Below are 23,963 nucleotides of genomic sequence, written 5' to 3'. Positions count from 1 at the left end.
GTGGAAGCTTCTCCCCCTTTTTGGTCCCTGTATGCACGTATCCTACCCACCACGCGTTACAACTAGCGCCCGAACATTTTCCCTGGATCCTTAGTCAAGTAAGGGATCCGTCTATTTTCTTGATCCGACGGTCCCTCCTCGTCTGCAATATTGGTTTCGGATCTGTCCATTTTTTTGATTCGTTGATCCCACAGCAGCTTTTCGGATCAGTCTTTTTTGTGGAATCGATGGCCTGATCGCGGCTGCGACATTGCCATGGGATCGGTCTAATTCCTGGATCTTCGAGTGAGTAAAAAACGCGGATTTTGATTACTATTGCGGTCTTTTTTGTTGACTATTCTTCGTGGGAGTTTTCCCCAAATCATACTAAATAAATAAAGCGCTATGGCACGTTACAGTGACGACAGTGACTCTGACGTGGACCTTAGAACAATGTTGGCAGTTCGTCAGGGAACGCATGTTTGCATACTGCTGAGCTCCCGAGTGAAGAGTGGTCAAGGTGGAAATATTATTTTTTGTGAATAAATGTGCATAAGTGGAAGCTTCTCCCCTTTTTGGTACTTTTATACACGTATCCTAGCTACCACGCGTTACAATGTACAGGCATGAAAATGGGTCAGGGGTTAAAAAGGTGAGAAGGGTGTGGAAGAAATATGTTCCAGTACACTGTACACCCCAACAAAATATTGAGCTCTGTCGACCCACACTGTGTTTCAGCAGGGCCGTGCAGAGACCGGTGGAGGGGCGGGTGCTCGTAGATCAAAAGGGGCACATGAACAAGTATTTAATACACCTTAAAACAACATAACTTCAATTTTAACCAGCTTTAGATAATAATTGGCTGCGACTGTGACATACTTTAATTGGGAGGGGGCAACAGTGAATAGAAATCAAAACTGTCATCAACACTTTCTGGCTGTGACTCAGTCAGTCTGCCTCTTTTCTTCCTTTAACCTCTGCATCAAAACTTCCTTCCTCAACTTATTCATCTGAGAACAAACCACATCAGATGGTCACTGAGCCACCAACAGCACAGTTTTCTTAAAACTATTATTTCATTATTATCCATGCTTAACAACTCTAGCACCTAATGATTAATAAAGCAATGACATAAAAATCTTATAGAAAAATAATATTGTAATTGTGTTTATAATTGTATTTAATACCCGACTATCCTTGCAAACTTGTTCTTACCAGGTCTGCTATTCACCCAGCTGATGAGGTATCCACTGCTTTTAGCAGCCTCATCTAACTCCTTTTTTTATCCCTCAATCTCCCTTCCCTACGACGCATGTCTATGTAATGAAATATACATATTTAAAAAAACAGACTCCCCGGTGGCTTTTAGTTTTAAAGCTTTCTTAATTTCGTTCTCTCTCAATAACGATGGAGGTAGATTTGTGTTTTTATTATTCAATCAAAAAACAAAGTTACTTCTATCAAAAACAAAGTTGCTTCAATCAAAATACAGTATATACTTTTAATCCCCAAAAAGTCACTTCAATAAAAAAAAATTGTTTTTGATTGCAAAAATAAATTTGAGACAAAAAAAGCATTTGAAAACTATTTTTCTTGATTGAAACAAATTTTTCCATTGAAGTAATGTTGTTTTGCGTTTGGGCCACATTTTGGCTAAGACATTTATGTCTTTATTATTCAATCAAATAAGTTGCTTCAAACAAAAATATATATATAAAAAGAAAAACTCTGCACATGTGTCAATCACCGTTTACCAAAGCCTGAGAGGGTTTGAGTAGACTCACTATGAAGCATTTAATAAAGCCAAGCATTTTCTCACTACTTTATTCATGTTTAAAAATAATTCGGTGGGGCAATAACATGTTTAAAACTTATCATAATTCTTACATTTTGAAGTGCTTGAAAACCATTTATAAATGATACTTTGGTGAAAAAGTGAAAAAACATGTCATATATATATGTATCTTTTTTCCAATGTAAAATCTGAATAAATGCATTGAACACGCACAAAAAAATGGGGGGGGCGCTACTTCGCGGTTTTCACTTATTGCGGCGGGTTCTGGTCCCCATTAACCGCGAAAAACGAGGGATCCCTGTATATCTGAAAAGCTTTAAGAAGGAGGACTCATTCCCACCACTCGTCGGGCCGGTGTTGTGCCGACACCGGCCGTCAGCTCAAATCCAAGCCAAAAATAACGCGTCTCCGGCGGACGACGGGAGCGTTGTGAGGCGCCCCCTCCATCCGAGAGCATGCCGCCTAATTTGACTCAACAGTGTGTTTCTTCGTTTATATTACCGCTAAATACACAAGCTTGACGCCGATTTAACGGGAGCTATTATTTTTCCTGGGAGATTTGGCTAGCTCTGGCAGTGTTCAACGCAAGCTGCAACGAATGGCAGTAACTTTTTTATATCGCAAAATGTGAAAACGATTGAAACCATTACTCACCAAATTCAATCTGCTGGTAAATACAGGCAAGTGTGTATGCTGCGCTCTGGTCTGCCCCGGTGTGGATAAGGCCTGCTTTTTGTTTTCGCAGCTTCGCAATGCAACCAAAGGCTCTCCGAGCACTCCATGTACAGTAAGGGGTGCGCGCGTTTGGAATAATGGAACGCAGTTTGGGGCGATGATTGGTTCTCGTCAGCGAAGCATCTAGAAGGATTTGCTGACTGTGTTCTTAAGTGCTCAGTTTACGTACTAAGTTAATCACATGATGATAATAATAATTAAATAAAACCTCCCGACCCCCCCGCCCCCTCTCAAAAAGAATTTCTCCTTGGATCTACGCAATTCACGTAGGTCGCCCTTTTTTACTTCAAAACGGCGAATTTCGCCGAAAGGTGAGAGATTTTCATGCCTGAATGTACAAGACATGGATTACACAAGGTGTGCTCTTTGGCCTGTACTGTAAGCACACGACAGCTCTGGATGCTAACAATCTACATAATTATATTGGGATAAGTTTGAAAACGCAATATGTTTACCTTGAATATCTGCTAATAAAACCGGAGTTCCCAACAGCATACACTCTCGCTCCCAACCGGAGTTCCCAACAGCACTCGCGCGCATCACCAGTTTTACCCAACTTTTGTCTTATCAGGTATTTTCTGCACGCATTTTTCCCTGAAGCTCGTCTTGTGAACGACCGACAGCGCTGTCCTGCTCTTCACTTTTCAGATCTGGTTCAAATAGGAAGGGGAGAACTGACGACATGCTGGGAAAGCTAACGGGTGACGTGCTGGAATTTCGGCAAGGGGGCCAGTGACGTCACACACTGCGACGTAACAAGAATGGCGACCTATCACTTAAAATAATTTTACAAACTTTATCAAAACAAAAACATTAAGAGGGCTTTTAATATCAAATTATTATAACTCAGACTAACATGTATTTTTTAAGAATTACTTGTCTTAAAAACAGAGGATCCCTTTAAATCTCCACTGAGTAAGTTGCTCCTAACAGAGCGGTGTCCTGCCCGTGTGACTGAAACCCAAAATTGCAGAACTGACTTTAGCACGCCCCCCCCCGCGTCACTACCATTTATACAAAACCGCAAATTGTCTACTTTGACAGGCGGTAGTCTTTTTCACATAGCAAAATTAGCACATCACAGCTTTAACTCTGGCATTGATCTGCCAATGCTTTTTATCCCCTGTGAAGCAGGATATAACATTGTCGCAACTGCGCAAGCGATCACGCGGCGAGCGCCTGGTGTGACATACATTGCTTTCATTACAACAGGGCGCCGGGAATGAGGGCAAAAGGTGGAAGGTGAAGCACAAGACCCGGAAATAAATAATTAGACGGGGTTCCAGACTAATATGTTTTTTCTTACGGGTGGCACGTATCCTACCCACCACGCGTTACAACTAGCGCCCGAACATTTTCCCTGGATCCTTAGTCAAGTAAGGGATCCGTCTATTTTCTGGATCCGACGGTCCCACCGCGTCTGCAATACTGGTTTCGGATCTGTCTATTTTTTTATTCGTCGGTCCCACAGCGGCTTTTCGGATCAGTCTATTTTGTGGAATCGACAGCCAAATCGCGGCTGCAACATTGCAACAGGATCGGTCTAATTCCTGTTTTAATATAATAATAATAATAATAATATAATAATTTGGATTACTATTGCTATCTTTTTTGTTGACTATTCTTCATGGGAGTTTTGCCCAAATCATACCAAATAATCAAAGCACTATGGCACGCTATAGTGACGACAGTGACTCTGACGTGGACCTTACAACAATGTTGGGAGTTCGTCAGGCACCGTGTGTTTGCGTACTGCTGAGCTCCCGAGTGAAGAGTGGTCAAGGTGGAAATATTATTTTTTGTGAATAAATGTGCATAAGTGGAAGCTTCTCCCCTTTTTGGCACTTTTATACACGTATCCTAGCTACCACGCGTTACAATGTACAAGACATGGATTACAAAAGGTGTGCTCTTTGGCCTGTACTGTAAGCACACGACAGCTCTGGACGCTAACAATCTATATAGTTATATTGGGATAAGTTTGAAAACGCGATATGCTTACCTTGAATATCAGCTAATAAAACCGGATAGCATACACTCTCACTCCCAACCGGACTTCCCAACAGGACTCTCTCGCATCACTAGTTTTGCCCAACTTTTATCTTATCAGGTATTCGCTGCACGCATTTTTCCCTGAAGCTCGTCTTGTAAATGACCGACAGTGCTGTCCTGCTCTTCACTTTACAGATCTTGTTCAAACAGGCAGGGTAGAACTGATGACATGTTGGGAAAGCTAACGAGTGACACGCTGGAATTTTGGCAACGGGACCAGTGCACTGCGACGTAACAAGAATGGCGACCTATCACTTAAAATAATTTTACAAACTTTATTAAAACAAAAACATTAAGAGGGCTTTTAATATCAAATTATTATAACTCACACTAACATTTATCTTTTAAGAATTACTTGTCTTAAAAACAGAGGATCCCTTTAAATATCTGCAGAAATGTGAGGGGTGTACTCACATTTGAGATACACTGTAGAACAACAACACCAGAACTGCAAAAAAAAATGCCAGCAATTACAATATGTGTGAGAGGGGTTCTTGATAAGGATCGGTAGTGAGCCCATTCCAGACCCCCAAGCAGGCATCATCCCTGCGCTCATAAACCTGTCCGTTTCTGAGTTATACCGCCATTATATCCTCCGGCTTATTGCTAATCAATGCAGGGGAACTCCCACGGGGAGGGCGGCTGGCCCAACCCGACACCTCGCCCCCCACCCCCGCACGCACACAAACACCTAAGTGCAGGACAAGTGTGCACACCTAAGCACATCTACGGAATAGAAGCGGGAACAATCGACTTGGCCGGGCGAACAGAGTGGCTGCTAATTTGTTAAAGCTGCTTGTTCTTCCACCCACGGCGCGCATTCATTTTTTAAAACGTCCTACACACACGCGCGCAAATAAATTCACACTTGCTCCGCGTAAAGCGCTCAGGGGAGTTTGAGCGACAGGGACGCCGAGCCACAAAGCGTGAAGATGTGCGCGCACACACGCAGCCACACAAGCTCGCACTTAGCGGCTGACACTCACTCCCTTTTCAATTAGAGTGGCGGCTGGCTGGAACGGAAAAGGAGGGAGGGACGGGGGAGGCGGACGGGAGATGGCTGTCAGGGCGCTGCAGGGAAACACATGCTCTGGCAGGCCCGACGAACACACACAAGCTCGCACGCACACGCTCCCGGGGAAGCGGCCATCACAAAATAAGACGCCTAAGTCTCTCCTTTTACGCCGGAACGCCAGTCCGCCCGCTATTCCGCCTCGCTTGTTTATGCGGAACTTATCAACGCCAGCAATATGGCGCCCCAGCGGGTGAATTTGAATAGCGCCTTCGCATCAGCGTTTTTAATGAGCTGCTCCGCCGTTCAAGGCTGTCCCAATTACACAGACATCAGTGCCGGGCGCCGTTCTTACATCGGCAGCCCCACTTTGCCGCTCTGTACGGAGCTGCGAGGCGGAAAAAAGCAACGCCGCCATTCCGGCCTGAACTGGAAAATACAAAAGCAACCGGTAGAAAGCGGACCTCTTCCGACGTCTTGCTGTTACGTACAATTTAGGCATTTTTGTTCGGGATGTCCCTGCTATCGTGATCGGAAATGTTCAAGTATTAACTCATTCACTGCCATTAACGTTGATACGGTCGACGCTATCACCGTCAGTGACAGTGAACAACAACAACAAATGTCTCAACCACGACTGTCGACAGAGGACCCCGTTTGCTAAAAACGTACGATTCGACGAAAATTTGCCAAAAAAATACCCATTCATTTCTAATGGGCAAAATTTCCCATTGATTTCCAATGGCCCTGTTTGCCAATCATTTCAATAGCACAAAATCTTCCATTGACTCCTATTGATTTGCAACCCCAGTCAACAGGAAGTGAATTGCCCCCAAATCATCAGAAAGTAGGGCTGTCAAAATTATCGCGTTAACGCGCGGTAATTATTTTTTAAATTAATCACGTTAAAATATTTGACGCAATTCATGCACATGTCCCGCTCAGACAGTATTCTGCCTTTAGGTAAGTTTTACAGCAAGGTTGTTTGTGCTGTCTAACAGCGAACTCTTGTGGTCGCTTTGCGACATGGTTTATTGCTTTCTTGCCAGTTCAATATGGCTGCACGACGTCTCGGCCTGACGCCTACGTTGTAATGTTGTGCTTATATGATCCTTGGACAAGATTTGTCCGTAAGTATGGTTGTTGTAAAGAATGTACATATTTTGTTAGTAAGCGAAATGTTATTTTTTGTATGAGACGGTTTTTGTTTATGTTTAGTGAACCTGTATAGCGTGCTAAGCTAACGTTGTTGCTAATGCAATGCTTGTGTACTTTTTTTGTAGTTTCACTACGGTCTAAAGAGGACAGTGGTTTGAGGCCATTTTATTAAGAAATCAGATGAAAAAGGAAGAAGTCTGATTATTAAGGCGTCGTTCACTAGCTGTCTAGCTTTGGAAAAAGTAGACGCTTCGGAGTGAGGACAGCATAGACAGATTTAAATGACAGTAGAGTGAAATGCCCACTACAGTCCTTATGGACCGTATGTTGAATGTATATATCCATCTTGTGTCTTATCTTTCCATTCCAACATTTTACAGAATATATATATAATTTACAGAAAAATATGGCATATTTTATAGATGGTTTGAATTGCGATTAATTGCGATTAATTACGATTAATGGTTGTGTGTCTCCTTGTGCCCTGCGATTGGCTGGCAACCAATTCAGGGTGTCCCCTGCCTACTGCCCGAAGTTAGCTGGGATAGGCTCCAGCACCTCCGCGACCCTCGTGAGGAATAAGCGGCATGGAAAATGAATGAATGAATGAATAATTTTTAAGCTGTAATTGTCTCGATTAAAAATTTTAATCGTTTGACAACCCTATCAGAAAGTGAACAAATAACAGGAAGTGACCCTGAAATGCCCCCAAATCAACAGGAAACATCCCTGGAATGCCTCAAAATCCACAGGAAGTGACCCAAATAACAACAGGAACTGACCCCCAAACCATCAGGAAGTGACCCGAGATGAACAGGGAGTGACCCTGAAATACCCATAAATCAACAGGAACGGACCCGACATCTTCAGGAAATGATCCTGGAAAGGCTAAAAATAAACACGAAGTGACCCTGGAATGCCCTCAAATCAACAGGAAGTTACCCCATATCAACAGGTAGTAACCCTGAAATGCCCTAAACCAACAGGAAGTGACCCTGATATGCCCATAATAAACAGGAAGTGACTTGACATTGACAGGAAGGGACCCTGGAATACAACCAATTCAATAGGACGTGACCCTGGAATGCCCTCAAATTAACAGGAAGTGACCCAATATCAACAAGAAGTGACCCAGAAATGTCAGTAAATCGACAGGAAGGATCCCGATATCTACAGGAAGTGACCCGAGATTAACAGGAAGTGACCCTGAAATACCTTCAAATCGACAGGAAGAGACCCGACATCATCAGGAAGTGACCCTGAAATGCCCCCAAATCAATAGACGGGATCCTGAAATGCTTCAAAATCAACAGGAAAGGACCAGATATCTACAGGGACTGACCCTTGAATGCCTCAAAATCCTCAGGAAGTGACCCTGAAATGCCTCAGAATCAACAGGAAAAGACCTGATATCTAAAGGAACTGACCCTGGAATGCCTCAAAATCAACAGGAGGTGACCCTGAAATGCCCCCAAATCAATAGGAAGGGACCCAATATGAACAGGAAGTGACCCTGAAATACCGAAAAATCAATAAAAGGGACCCAGAAATGCCCCCAATTCAACAGGAAGTGATCCAATAACAAAAGGATGTGACCCGGAAATGCCCCCAAATCAACAGGAAGTGATCCAATAACAACAGGAAAGGACCCGATATCTACAGGGACTGACCCTTGAATGCCTCAAAATCCTCAGAAGTGACCCAATGTGAACAGGAAGTGACCCTGAAATGCCTCAGAATCAACAGGAAAATACCCGATATCTAAAGGAACTGACCCGGGAATGCCTCAAAATCAACAGGAGGTGACCCTGAAATGCCCCTAAATCAATAGGAAGGGACCCAATATGAACAGGAAGTGACCCTGAAATAGCGAAAAATCAATAAGAGGGACCCAGAAATGCCCCCTTATTCAACAGGAAGTGATCCAATAACAAAAGGATGTGACCCGGAAATGCCCCCAAATCAACAGGAAGTGATCCAATAACAGGAAAGGACCCAATATCGGCAGAAAGTGACCATGGAATGCCTCAAAATCAAAAGGAGGGGATCGCGAAATGCCTCAAAATCAACAGGAAGTGACCCAATATGAACAGGAGGTGAACCCGAAACCCGATATATAATATGTATATATCTTTTTTTCCTTGAATTTGGTTCTATTATCTACTTAATTCCAGGTATCAACAAATAGGCTAGGCTACGCTAAGCTAGGCTAGGTATATGGCATTTCCACATGTCTGCAGGACTATCACACGTCTGATGGGATTCACGCATGACTGGGTGCAATTAGACACACTCAAGTAGAGAAACTTGGTGCCAGGATTAGCGATCAGGCAGCATAGAATAGGATGTCAACATATTCACACGTACAAGTGATTCACATAATACTGGATTCTCCATCTCACAGAGTTGATTTGTGAAGGCTCCACCCCACCTAATCACTTCTCTTTCTGACTCTCCCCGCCTCCTTTATCTCCTCGGTCATCAGGAACACCACATGGTGTCAACCGGAATACAATTAGCTAACGATAGCACTACTATATTCATAGTTAGCATAGGCGTTGAATGCATTTCTTCTTGTTGTTGTTTGTTCTTCTCTTCTGTCTCTCTCTCCTTTTCTATTTTTCTTTCTATTCCCACATAAGAGCAAATTACGTCACTGATTTTCAGGCACGTACCACCCGTGTTATCCAATTCAGAGGCGTCCGAGCTCTGAACATAATTTTTGTGTGGCCATACTGTTGCAAGACTGAGCACACAACCTGGGATAAGAGCGCTCGTGATCTCATTTCGCCAATTCGTACGGGCTAGGTGACTGCACACTTCGGACACATCAGTGTCCCGCGTCGGTGAGTTCAGTCTGAAAGGGACATGCGAATAAATCCCGGCTCTAACGTTACGCTAATTTACAGGGAAGCTAGTGTAAAAGCGGCTTACAGAATGATGTAAGACGTTAGGATTAGGTGGACGGGACACTACCATTAGCATTCTGGAGCGGGGGAAACGATTCACTGCTACTCATTCTTCAAAATTCTCATTATAATTTTGGAGGGCTTCAGTTTGCAGTTTTCCTGCGGACAAACAACGATCAAAACGCAACCAAAAAAAATGGAGCAGGTTAAAGCGAAAACATGGTGTTGGCGTAGAGCTAATACTGGGAACTAGGGATGTCACCGATCCGTTTACGAGATCGGAAAGAAGGAATCAACGTGTTGCTACCAAACTGATTCATGAGAATAATTTCTACGTTAGATCACTGGCTGCCGTTGACGGCGCTGGATATCCAATTCATTTTGACAGGATTGGACCGTCTAGTGCTGTCTATGCTAGCTAGCAAGCGAAGCTAGTATGACAATTTGCATGATTTTGTCACATTCTGCTGCTAGTCAGATTGTTTTGTTACAGAGTTGTGGGGATGAGTTCCCAAGTCGTAGCAGCATCCAATTCCGGCTCATCAGCAGTGTCATAAAAACCGATCCTGGGCGGCTTGCCGAGATAATGACTTGCTGCAATTTGACAATTGTGGCTTATTAGAGCCTACAAGTCTTTAAAGTGCTGATGACAGAAAAAAAGCATGTTTATTTTATATTTCACGCTGTATTTTATGCTCCTGAATGAAATAGACTGCTTGGATGTGTGTGGAAGCGATCGATTAATATATTCAATTCTTTGAATCCCGCGAGGAATGCAAATGTGACGTCACCCGGGTCAGCATCTCACAATACAGCATTGCTTGAAAGCAGGGGTCTCCAAACCAGTCCTCAAGGACCGTGGGGTTCCTGGTTTTTGTTCCAACCGATCGAGTACCGACAGTTTAACCAATGAAGTTTCTGCTAAAACAAGCAGCACCTGACTGCAATCAACTGATTACACTTGTAAGACACCAGATTGGAGCATAGGTGTCGTCTTGTTTTGTTGGAATGAAATCCTGCGCCCCTATGTGGAATTGCTTGGAGACCACTGCTTTATTAGCATGCAGATGGACTGTGGATTCAGCCGATTTTGCGGATTAATTCGTTAATTTTTCGCATCACGCCAGCCAAATGTGCTGCAGGGTTTTGTTGCTGCACCAGGGAGAGGCGTGTGAGCCTTTTTGGGTTTCAAAAACCCCCACACCCGAGATTGGCCAAAACAAGTTCGTCAACTATGGGACCATTGGACTTACGAGGAAGTGAGTAAACATTGTGTTTTGTATTATGTCAAATACTGGGATCATGGCATACATTTTAATACGGAGGTGGCTTGCATTTTGTGGCTGACAATGCTTATTGTCCACTGAGAATGCCACTCGGCCAACGATGACTTGTCGCACACCCCCCTCGTTCCTCTTCGCATGGCTGCCAGGAGAGCGCTATACTAGGCTTATGCTCGTGAGGTTCTACATATCTTCCAGACTTCCAGCCCCCTCCACTCTCTTCATGTGCCCGGCAATAGACCACTATCCTCGGGTTGGGATCGGGCAGCCATGCGCTCCTCCTTCTCCAGCTGCTTCCCCCGAAAACGAGCTCTCCTGCCCGCAGCAGGGGAACGACGAGCTGTAACTTGCTCGCCGCCGGAGGAGTTGCCGATCAGGGATGACAATCAACAACCCCGCCGTCGTGTGACATGATCCGGGGTAATTTTGTGTGATTTTTTTGCTTCAAAAGGCGAGAATAAGGCTTTAAAATGCCGCTCGTCACGCCTCATGGTTTGTTTACGCTCTCCAAAGCCAGGGCTGGGAAATGACAAAAGCCGGACTAATCCCGGTGACATAAAATTTCATTCGGGAGGTGTCCATAGTCCATAGTTTTGACCATTATGGAGTAATTTTGCCATCTTGTACTAATAAATGCATTATGAATATTTCATATTCTATTTATCCCAAGACTGTTATTTGTCATAACCATAACATTTGTTTAACAATTGGTAAAAAATACTTAGATAAAAAGAATATCCTGTAAAATATTGGAGTAGAGCGATTGAAACAATGACATTTTGCTGCTCCCTTTGTTGCATTTTCCTCTTCTGAATAATTCCCCCTCAATGTGCTGAATTCTAAATCAGATGAAATCGTGACCCCGTCATCCTTCAACTGGGGACGCTAAAGCGCTATAATGACAGGCAGGGTTAAACGGCAGGTTAAAAGACTAATTTCTCCTCATCTGCGCTTTGCCAAATTGTTGTACATAGTCCACTTGTCTCAAAATATGATTCTAATTCACATAATAATGCCATTAAATATTTCTTTATGCTGTCGCAGGCACTTTAAACCGATCCTAGGCGGCTTGCCAATATTTTGTCTTGCTGCCATTTGACTGTTTATATATCCCTTCGTTGCTAGTTCAATCATTGCCTTGTTTTTTCCACTTGTTTTCCCGCTTTTTTTCCCCCTTTTTGATCCCGACAGACTGTCACGGACCCTTTGTATGTCTCCCTTTTCGAGACTGCGTGTTTTTTTTTTGTTGTGTGTTCAATAAACCCTTTTCAAGTCCCTATGTTATTGTTGTCTGCTTGCTGTCTGAAGTGAACGCCTTTTCTAATTCCGTAGTCAAGCCAATGCTTTTGTCCAGCCCATTTTTGGAGTTTTGTGTAAAATGATGATTTTTTTTTTTTTCCATTCCGTTTTGTGTTTTTTCATTACAGGCAAAATCAATGAAGATATTCTTACCAAAGCATTTGTAATAGCAATCATTTCTGGGAGAAATTGAGCATCATCTGTAAGAATTGCAGGGGTGACAATACTTTTGGCCAGTAGTGTAAATACCGTTACACTCTTACGGCAGATGTTCAAAATCAAGCGACTGGGACCTTACTCACATTTCATACGCGTTGGTGCTGGTCTCTCTGACTAGGTTGAAGTAAAGGTTGATAGTGATAAGGCAAACCCAGGCCAAGGCACTCCAGTCTGCAGAGCGGGGAGGGGAAAAAATATAAAACAAGGTCAGAATGCAACGTGGCTCCGACCGCGCACACACTCATATGTATATGTGACATTTTTTGATGAATGGAAGCCCATTCGGTAGTAATATGAGGGAAACCTGTGGCTTATAGTGATGTATGAGAAAGGGGAGCTCAGAGAGAGATAATGATGAACTATGGAAAAGCGGAGCCCGATAACGGCGGCATGGGTGCGCGGAGGGAGGAGAACGCGGCAAAGCGGCGGGGGGTTGCAGATAGACGACGGTGGGATTCCAACATGGTGGAATGTAAAGAGCCTGACACAAAAGGGAGAATGTGAAACAAAGTGCTCACGTCCCTTGTTGTACTTCGATTTCAGCCTTCCCTTTTTTTTTTTTGCGCGCGTGTGTCCTTGTGTGTGCGCGGGCGTTTTTCTTGACAGGACAGGCAAGGCCGCTCGTCACAATGATGAATTCCCAGAGCTGCATGCTCAGCTTACTCGCTTTCACACAACACAACCACGCAGACAAAAAGCGAGCGGGAGCGGCGTGCGGTGACTAAGAAAATAGGCCGGCCGGCTGTCTCGGTCATCTTTCACAATAAATCAGCGTCCGCGGGACAAGTGATATGCAACTTACGCAAGCAGAACGTGACCGGATCTGCGCTATAATTCAGGGGTAGGCAACCTATGGCCCGTGGGCTATAAATGACTCGCGAACTTATTGGATGTCCCCAGTTTATGATGTTCCCGACACACAATTTTTAGAGGTTATAAAATGCGCAATGAATACGTTTGGTTAGTAGCGTAACACTGTTATATATGTGGCTGAGAAGTTTTTAAAGGGAACCTTGGACTTAAAGACTAGGGCTCTAATAAGCCACGATTGTTCTCTTTTACTAAAATATGTTATTACAAACTAGGACTGTCAAAATTATCGCGTTAACAGGTGGTAATAATTTTTTTAAATTAATCACGTTAAAATATTTAACACATGCGCGGAACGACCCACTCATGCATTGCCGCAAATAGACTACAATGGCGCCGTTTTATGTATATTGAGAGCTAAAAGGCAGAGATAAGCGAGTGGAGTGGACACAGGCATTCATTGGAGCCGCGCTATTTATTGGTATAAGCTTTGGCATCTCTTCCACAACAATTATAACTATTGTGGCAAGCGATGTGGGGAAGAATGACAGGAGATCTTTTTCTTAAGGCAAGGCAAGCCAAGGCAAATTTATTTATATAGCACAATTCAACACAAGGCAATTCAAAGTGCTTTACATCACATGAACACCCTGTACTGAACACAACGCAGAGAAGATATACCATTTGCAGCCACCACTGACAGTCATGGTTGCCCAACTTCCCATCATGCATTTGGGCAGTTAAGAACAGTTAAGTCGTTACAGTATCATTTAGTGAAAGCACAACAAAAATAAATTTCTATCGCTCTCAAAAAAAAAAAAAAATGTTCACAAAAAGCGCTCAATGCAAAGAGAACTGGCATTCCCAATCAAAATAGCTATGCAAAATAATACTCAGACTTTGGTCAAACTCTATTCAAACAATTTGTTTAGCTCAACAAATACACTAGATGGCAATATTTAGTCACAATATACAAACTATCAAAATTACTATAACTTGTACTCACATTTATCTTTTAAGAATTGCAAGTCTTTCTATCGGTGGATCCCTTTCACAGAAAGAATGTTTATAATGTTAATGTCATCTTGTGGATTTATTGTTATAATAAACAAATACAGTACTTATGTACAGTATGTTGAATGTATACATCCGTCTTGTCTTTCCATTCCAACAATAATTTACAGAAAAATATAGCATATTTTAGAGATGGCTTGAATTGGCATTAATTACGAATAATTAATTTTTAAGCTGTGATTAACTCGATTAAAAGTTGTAATTGTTTGACAGCCCTATTAGAAACACATACAGTGGGGAGAACAAGTATTTGATACACTGTCAATGGGTTTTCCCATTGGCAGTGTATCAAATACTTGTTCTCTCCACTGTACATTATATTATTGCCATTGATTTAAAAATCTATAACATTTAGTACATGTTTTCACCTTCGGAGGGCGCCATGTTTTACGCGCGCAATGCACGCTGGGGTGATGACGTGGTTGGGTTGGACTGGGAGAATAGCTGTGCTAGCTAGCAAGCGAAGCTAGTAAGACGACTGGCATGATTTTGTCACATTCTGCTGCTGGTCAGATTGTTTTTTTTAGAGATGTTGGTTGAGTTCCCAGTGTCATATCTGCATCCAATTTCAGCTCATCAGCAGTGTCTTTAAACCGATCCTAGGCGGCTTGCCGAGATAATGACTTGCTGCCCATCAACAGTTTGTATATCCCTTCGTTACTAGTTGTTTTTTTTCCCACAAAAAACAAGAAATACATTGAATGCCTACACTAACTATGAATATGTTGTTGCTATCGTCAGCTAGATGTATTTTCGGCTGACACCATGTGGGGGGCCTGTTGACCAGGGAAAGGGGGGGGGTCTATAAGATAAGTGATTGGGAGGGGTGTAGTGGACACAAATCAGCTCTGTGATCTAGAAACCAGTAATCGTGTGAATCCCTTGTGAGTGTAAGCCCGTTGGCAACCGACCCTACGCTACCCCACCGCCAATCCCGGCACCGAGGCCCCCCCACCGGAGCGCGCCCAATCACACTCAGCCTTGCGCGAGCCCCATCAAACATGCGACAGACACGCAGATAAGCGGAGACGCCACCCCAGGGCCACGTCCCCCACCCAGCCAGCCAGGGGGAGGGGGTGGGGGATCGGGGGGTAGCGCAGCCCATCCTGTTTTGTTTTTTGCTTTTTAAATTGATCCCGACCTACTGTCACGGACCTTTTTTGTGCCTCCCGTTGTTTTTTGTGCGTTCAATAAACCCTTTTACGCCATCTCTATGTTATTGTTGTCTGCTTGATGTCTGAAGTGAGCCGCGTTTTCTAATTCCGCGGTCAAACCAGCCGTACTTTTTCAGTTGCATTTCCCTTTCCGGTTTTACTGCACAGACACAACGCATGTGAGTTGGGATTGCTTTATAAGGAAAATCATGTCTCCAACTTACACGGAAGTAGTCCGCATTCGTATGTCGCACGGGAAACGCGCGCTCGAATCCCGGAGACCTTCATTTAATTGCTTTTGTTGCTCATTTTGAGAAATATCAACAGTGAGGTCCTACTCGGGTTCAAATTGGAAGGGCAAAACTGTCGACATGTTTATGTAGCCAACAAGTGACACTGTGGAAGTATGGCAGCGCTGCCCAGTGACGTCACCGCATTGTGTCGTCAACAATGGTGACCTACTAGTTCAACTAATTTTTCAAATTTTATATAAAGAAAAACATTAAGAGGGGTTTGAATATGAACATAACTCATATTAATATTTATCTTTTAAGAACTACAAGTCTTATTATGTCTGTGGTTCCCTTTATGAACTTTAACAAGTTTTATGTACTTATGCTGTAGACTACAGTTAAGTCAGGAACCTTTAATAAAATATTTTTTGAAGGAAAGAGTCATCCATTTCGTCTTCGTTGTTACTTACAATATGCCTAAAACAACTTCGAGTGAAATTGTGAAGGTAATTGAAAAGAGTGACATTCATTTGATGAAACGATTCGTTTAATTCATCGTCCGATTCTATTATAAAAATAACCGTTAGTTGCCACGCAACTGAAAAGTAACAGCAAATGACCCAAAATTTAACTCATTGTTTGCCACTCGCTGCCATACCCGTCTAATTGTACTGAAGCTAGTTAGCTATTAGGCTAATCAGTGTCTTAAATCGTAGTAGATAACTTTTCAACCTTTATAAAATATTTTCATAACATATTTGATGATATGTCGACTGACAACTCGTTGAATGACACCGCTTGAGGGTGTGTGTATCGCTTTTACCGGCACTAATTAACTTTGTGGAGGGTGGCAGGAGCCCTGCCACACAAAATAACTACAAATGTGCTTGCTGACTGCTTTACGGCATACGTCTCTTCCCCCATTTATTATAATGATGGAAGTCGATGCTAATCCTTTTGTGTAAATTCTGCAAAGATGACAGAGCAAGAAAAGAGACTTAAAGTTTTGTCTGAGGAGGGGAAAAAATGAAGGCTAACAGGTATAAAAGGAAATTCGAGAATAAACATTGGCACAGCTTTCACTTGCTGGCGTAGGGTCATATGCTATTGTTTAGCCACAACTGGACTCATTACCTTATTACTATTCATCCTTCACAGCCGCTGGACACACAAATGTAACTTAATCCACCTGCAGGCAACCGTGAGGGTGTGCGCTGGTCATCATGGGAACGCAGTCTTCCTTAAGGCAAAAACTACCGCTTTTGCATACCAGCGTTGCTAAAATCGACTAAAACTGAAAAGTTGCCAAGTATTGCTTTAAAATATTTGCGGTTTTATTTTTTTCTATATCTTTTGTTATTTTTAAATATATTTTAACATTAAATTAAGGCTGCAGCTAGCGATTATTTTAGTAGTCGATTAATCAATTAACTACTTTACTCAAATAATCGAGTAATCGGATTAGGAACAAAAGAATTTAAATAACTGAGCTTAGCTCAAATAGTATAGAAAAATAAATGAATGAGGATCTAAGTACAACAAAAGAACAATTGGCTAACTTGCATAGCCAAAGTCCGCTAGCTTAAATGCTATAAAATGCTGTTATAACAGTGCTCTTAACAAGTCATTCAAACACATATTCCTACAAAAAACAGCTGAACATGCATTTAAAAAAAAAAAAAAATACCTCAAACAAAAACATACCTTATGGTGGTCTTAACAGGAAGCAGCTGGATTCAGCCAGGCTAAATGAGCTATGCCATATTCAGCGTTGCCACTAGAGGGCTGTGTATCCACCCAAATCAAAAGAAATAAATGCAAACACTTTTAAAACTAACCTTACAATGCCACTTTAATTAAAGGTATACTCGACCAATGTTCCAAATTACTATATTGGCCCGGATATAAGACGGTGTTTTTTGCATTGAAATAAGACTGAAAATGTGAGGGTCGTCTTATATTCGCAGTCTAGACATTCTACCCATTCACGACGCTAGATGGCGCCAGATATCATTGAAGCGATGTTCTGTCATGACAGATCTCAGCTACTCTCAAGTTTAACCAGTTTGCATTATTTTATTGCAGTGTTTTTTTTATTCAGATTTGTTTCAAGACTACAGTTAGTTAGACTTTACTTTGATGATTAATGCAGTTATTGCAATTTTGTTGTTTTATCACAATAGATTGGCTTCTGGTTTTTGAAATCTAAAAAAAACCATTTATTTACGAATGTGATTGCACTTTAGTTTACATATCTAAATGTTCAGATATTAAGATTTGAATGAGGCAAAATAACATGCTTTTTCTCTCAAATATATTGTTATAATCATTTGTTTCGGATGTACTGTAATTATTTTCTGTATAAAAATTAATTTGGTGTTCAAAAAGTCTTTTTTCAAACATGAGCCTTGAAAAATAGGCGGCCGTCTTATATTCGGGCCAATATGGTATGTATAAACTGAACAAATTGGACATCTACTAGTGGTAAACTCAATTCAATTCACAGCAGAAGCATGAAAATAGCTTGTTTTTCCTGTTTATTACTTACATCGTAAAATATTGTAGCTATCATTCGATCGCCGCCAGGCCTCGCAGTCCACATGGATTGAACGTCTATCACCATCAAAGGCAGCCAATGAGTTAAAAAAAAAATTTTAATAAATTTTTCAAGTTTAGACACCCCTGTTATTAGGGATGGGAATCGAAATCCGATTCCAATTCGGAACCGGTTCCGAGTGTTTCGAGGCCTCGACATCATAATGAAAAAGCCTTAACGATCCCTAAAGACGCATATTGCGTCGTGACGTGTCTTGTTGTCCAGACGCATCAAATTAGCATGGCGCCAAGAACCACTCGCTCCAAAGTTTGACTACACTTCACCAGGAAGAAGGGTGAAAATGAAGAGTTACGATAGTTTAGCACGAGCATTGCCGCCGTAAACATAACAATGACAGCACGTAGGTTCGAACGCTCGAAAGTGTGTCTTCACTTCAAGAGGAAAAATTACAACAAAGCGACTTGCAGTCATTGCGAGATGGAAATAACTGCATCGGGAGGGAATAGACTGCACTGTCCTCACCAAGACGCTAAGGCTCAGTCCTGGCTATACAGCTAGCTAAACTCCCAAATGACGTTGCAGAAGACGTTGGTATAATTTGCTGACTTTATTCAACAATCACTTGAAGAGTGAAACTAAGAATAGAAATGAAACAAATCAATTTCGTCCCCAATAACAAACAGGTTTGCATCAACGCAAATCAGCAATGATTAGCTGCTAATAACATTAATAACAAATGGTTAGCATTCGTTCGCTAGCATTAGCACATCGTTCAAACCACTACACAACTGGATTTAAGTGTCCGATCGCGAGTGGAAACACAACAACAACAACACAAAAAGATGATACATACAGGCGTTGCCTCTGTAGATATTAACATTAACAAAGAACGTAGGCTCGTAGAAGTGTTTCCCTCTCTCACTAACTCGCTCACTCGCTTGGATGCGGCATTTCTTGTTCGGGTGTAAGCGCGCTCTTCTTCACGTGAGCGCGTTCTTCTTCGCGTGAGGAAGCGCAAGGGCGCCCCCACTTGAGCGTGTAAGCGCCACAAAAACTAAAAGGCATGCATTTCAATGTAATGGTAAATAATACACGTTAACCCAGCAGTCCCCAAACTGCGGCCCGCGGCCCAAATACGGCCCGCCTCCACATTTGGTCCGGCCATTTTGATTTTTTTTTTTTCTCAATCGTGTTATTTATTTTCTGGCCTTTTCCTTGAAGAATTCAGAGAGGGTTACGGTATTTGGTTATTATCTATTTAATTAATAGTGTTTTTATTATTAACTATTATTATTATTATAAAGAATCCAGAAAGGGTTATTTGATTGTGGCTTTCTGAAAAACAATAATTTTTTACATTTATGCACTTCTGCAATCGTCACACTTTTTCTGTTACAAACTGACCCCGGCCCTTCATCAGAGAAGGGAAAATTTATGTGGCCCTCACAGGAAAAAGTTTGGGGACCCCTGCTTTAACACATATTGCCAAAGGCAGAACAACAACCTATCTGCCAATATATACCAATATTTTTTATTTCTATTAGATAAATGTTTCAGTAAAATGTTACACATTCTTGTGTATTTGCCACTTATTGCCACAGTTAACATTGAGGCTTTGGGCCTCTTTTGATCTTGTTGTGAGTTTGTAAGGTTGTGACTTCTGATTAAACAAACTCGATGCCAATCAAAACGTTTGTTCTTTTCCCCCAAATTAGAATCGATAAGAGAATCGATAAAGAATCGAATCGTTAAGCAATATCGATAATGGAATCGGAATCATAAAAATCCTATCAATTCCCATCCCTACCTGCTATAAGTCATAAAACAACAGAGGAATGTTATTAAACGCCCCACAAACATTTAACCCACAAATCCTCACATTACATAAATCCTATTTTTTTTTCCTATCAATTTACAATGAGCCTCGAATGACTTTATGAAAACTGAAATAGCCCCGATAGGAAAAAAGGTTCCCCCAACCCCTGTTTTAAAGCGCACCTGCCCCGTCTCCCAACACATTTCATAACATTTTATTGGTGTGAATTTAAAAGCAGCGCTACTCCGCACTGCTCCCACCAGTCTCGACGCAACACAGAACAAAGTGCCTGTTCAGGTTTATGTACAGCCGTTTGTCCCCAGCGTGAGGATGCTCGTGATAAAGCGAGCTGACACACGGCAACCCCGCAGCACTAACTCACTGCCCATTACGCCGCGGCCGCCTCTGTGTGTGCGTTTGCCTGTGAGAGCAATAAAAAAGAGCGGCGTCGAAGAGGCGTATTAGCGCCGAGTCCTAACTAAGAATACGAATGCTAATCGGCGGGGCTAAAGTGGCCGTATAATTGCCGTCAAAATGGCCGGCTTCGGTATAAAAACAAGGTGCTCACAGATGCAAATTGCAGTCGAAATGGGATTTTTGAAAAACGCGATTGGAGTGGCGGAAGGGTCGAGATTTGGTTTATTCCGAGAAAGGGCTCTCATGAAACGGACAAAGGTATGCAGACAGTGGTTCAACTGAACCCCAGGGTAAGGTTAAGATATAGGAGTGAACACAGCCAACTGCTTTGCACACAATCTGCAAGCTTTACTCCGTTTCCTTTAAAGCTACTATGAAATACTACAGCAAGTGACTTAAGTGCATACGACAGGAGAAAAAAGGCAAATAGGATTATTATGTGAATTATAATCATATTTTGAGACGATTCGACTTTGCACAACAATTTAGCAAAGCGCAGATGACGAGAAATTAGTCTTTTAATCTGCCGGTTAGCCACGCCTACCATTATAGGGCTCTAGCATCCCCAACAGGTGGATGATGTCAGCGGAGTCACGATTTCATCTGATTTAGTGTGAAGCCCATTGAGGGGAAATTATTCACAACGAGGAAAACGCGACGAAGAGAGCCGCAAAATCTCTCTACTCCAATATTTTTACAGGATATTCTTTTTATCCAAGTATTTTTCCCCAATAGCTAAATAAATGGCATGACAAATAACAGTCTTGTGCTAAATGGAATATGAAATAATAAAAATGCATTTATTCAAGACGACATGGCAAAAAATTACTCCATAATGGTCAAAACTGTCGACTTCACCTTTACTGTCGCACCTCCCGAACGATATTTTATGACACCTAAATCGGGCTCATGTCATTTCCCTTCCCCGGCTTCGGAGAATGTAAACAAACCAAGAGGCGTGACAGCTAGCCGACATGCTGACCCGAACCGAGTGATGTTTCAAAGTCTTCGAAGCGGAAAATCACACATAACTAGCCCGGATCATTTCCCATGACGACTGGGTTGTCGATTGTCTTCGCCGATCGCAAACCGCCCGGCGGAGAGCAATTTACAGCTCGTTCCCCTGCTACTACTGACAGGAGAGCTCGCCGGGGAAGCGGCTGGACAATGACCGCCGAACAAATCGGCCGACGTCGGAGCAACGTGTAGCTGCCAAATGGTCAACACAAATATGGCAAAATAATGTTTTAATACACGGCAAAGTCGTAAACAGGGAGAGACTCAGTGGAGGAGGGCGGCTGCAGTTGTTGTGCAGCTGACGTGCAGCTAATGAGTATGAGGAGAGCTTTTTAATAATGTCGTCTTGGAGGAGTGGAAGAGCATTCCAATGGCCACTTGTGAAGTTCTGGTCAACTCCATGCCCAGTAGAGTAAAGGCAGTTTTGGATAATAGTGGTGGCCACACAAAATATTGACAGTTGACATGTTGTACGTGTGTTAATATTGACAACTTTCACTAAGGGGTGTACTCACTTTTGTTGCCAGGGGTTTAGATATTAATGACATTTTGAGTTATTTTGAGGGGGAAATAAATTACCTATTATATAAGCTGCACACAGACTACTTTTTTATTGTGTCAAAGTGTCATTTTGTCAGTGTTGTCCCATGAAAAGATATACCCAAATATCTGCAGAAATGCGAAGGGTGTACTCACTTTTGTGATACACTGTATATTAGGCAAGCATTTTCCAAGTTAAAAGCAAAAGAAAAAGTTAAGTAAAATATATTCCCGTTTTTAATTTGAAATACCATAATTTCCGGACTACAAGCCACTCCTCTTTTCCTTCATTTTTAATCCTGGGGTTTATAGTCCAGCGCGGTTTATTTGCTGATTTATTTAGGTTAATAGGTGACACTTTATTTGACAGCGACGTCACAAGACTACCATAAGACCATCATAATTATTACATGACACTATCGTGGGCATTACTGAATGCTTATGTCATTAGATGTCATCTGGCAAATTATGCCACTAACTCCATTTATGTCCAGCTCGGATCTTTTACATCCATTCAAAAGTGAGATCATTTGCCGAATAACGCAAAATGACACCTGTCATAAGCATTCATTCATGCTCAATTTGGTGGGTGGCGGTTTATAGTCAGGTGCGCCTTAAAGTCAGAAAATAGGCATGATAGGGAAAATATTATGCGACCCGAATATTATTTGATGCCTTAACATTAGCACATTATGCCTTTGTGATGTATGATTGACTCTGTGACCTAGATTGTAACAACTTGTTCTCGTTTTCACCTTGGGTTCCATAGTTAGGAGGGAATCTCACGAGAACTTGTTTTGCACCATAGTATTGTTTTTTACACGCTTGGACTCCATAGTTAGGAGGGAATCTCACGAGATAACTTGTTTTGCACCCATAATATTTACCGCGGGGACAAAACATCTGCTGTCGGGACTGCACAACACGTCAACCAATACACGAAGCTCATCTCCTTAAGAGGTTGAGCAAAGACATGTTAAGATTACCATGTATGGGCAGAATGGTTCGTATCCTGGGCTTAGAGGCTGGCCACTTGTGGGCCCCCGTGGCGTACTGTTATAAAGCCAGGAGCATTCTCCACCCCCTCAGAGTCCGCCGTAGGATTAACGTACGAAATCGCTCGGCTTTGTTCCTTGGATACTCTGACCCGGGGCGTTGGCTCTCCGCTCATTTGTCAACGGTAAGAGATTTTCATTGTTAAGGAACATCTTGTTGTGCTTTAATGGTAACACGGGGATTTTAGGATTGACAAACTATATCTAGTGCTATTGTTTCTTGTGTTTTGCTGGTTTTTTGCTTGCCTTGGTGGGATTGTAATCAATTAATTTCATTTATTTGCAATTTCTAATCAATAAACATCGTATATTTCGCAAAAGTGTGCCCGTTGCTGACTCATTGCGAACCCGAAAATTTCGGAAAACATAGGCAACACTTTTTTTTTTTTGACAGCAGCGTCATAACACTACAATAAGACTGTCATAATTATGTTACCAAACAACCATAACTAGCAATTAATGAAACAACTGGAACAGTAACTGAAGAAATAATTAGCACAGAACATGAATTCTGATTGTTATTTACATCTGTAGCACTGCAAAGCATGCTGGGAGGCATGTGGGACAACAACAATGTTGACAGCAGATGGCAGCACAGGTTGACCGTCTCCCCCAAGGGAGCAATGATGGCCAAATGAGGTTTCTTGAAGCAATGATCATGGTGGTTAATTCGGTCTTATGATGCCGTTGTCAAATCAAGTGACACCAGTTAATTTCTTTCGGTCTACCGTAAATATCCCATAATACAGTGAGGACAGCTGCTGCTTACAGTCCAGTGCAGCTTATCTATGAACAAATGCCATTTTTGTTTCGAATTTGGTTAATGGCAGCTTACAGTCAGGTGCGTCT

The 23,963-nt window shown here is 42.2% G+C and overlaps 1 protein-coding gene across 2 annotated transcripts in view; it reads right to left on the bottom strand.

Annotated features, from left to right (window-relative positions):
* The window catches only part of si:dkey-100n23.5, a 244,013-nt gene that overhangs the window by 183,745 nt on the left and 36,305 nt on the right, over positions 1–23,963 (bottom strand). For both annotated transcript variants that reach the window (XM_057853479.1, XM_057853481.1), the window contains one exon: positions 12,525–12,612. In XM_057853479.1, coding sequence (XP_057709462.1) covers positions 12,525–12,612 — 88 coding nt within the window. The remainder of the gene's footprint in view (positions 1–12,524; positions 12,613–23,963) is intronic.

Source organism: Corythoichthys intestinalis, chromosome 12 (assembly GCF_030265065.1).
Source record: "Corythoichthys intestinalis isolate RoL2023-P3 chromosome 12, ASM3026506v1, whole genome shotgun sequence".
NCBI lineage: Eukaryota > Metazoa > Chordata > Actinopteri > Syngnathiformes > Syngnathidae > Corythoichthys > Corythoichthys intestinalis.
This window is presented reverse-complemented; position numbering and strand designations above follow the sequence as displayed.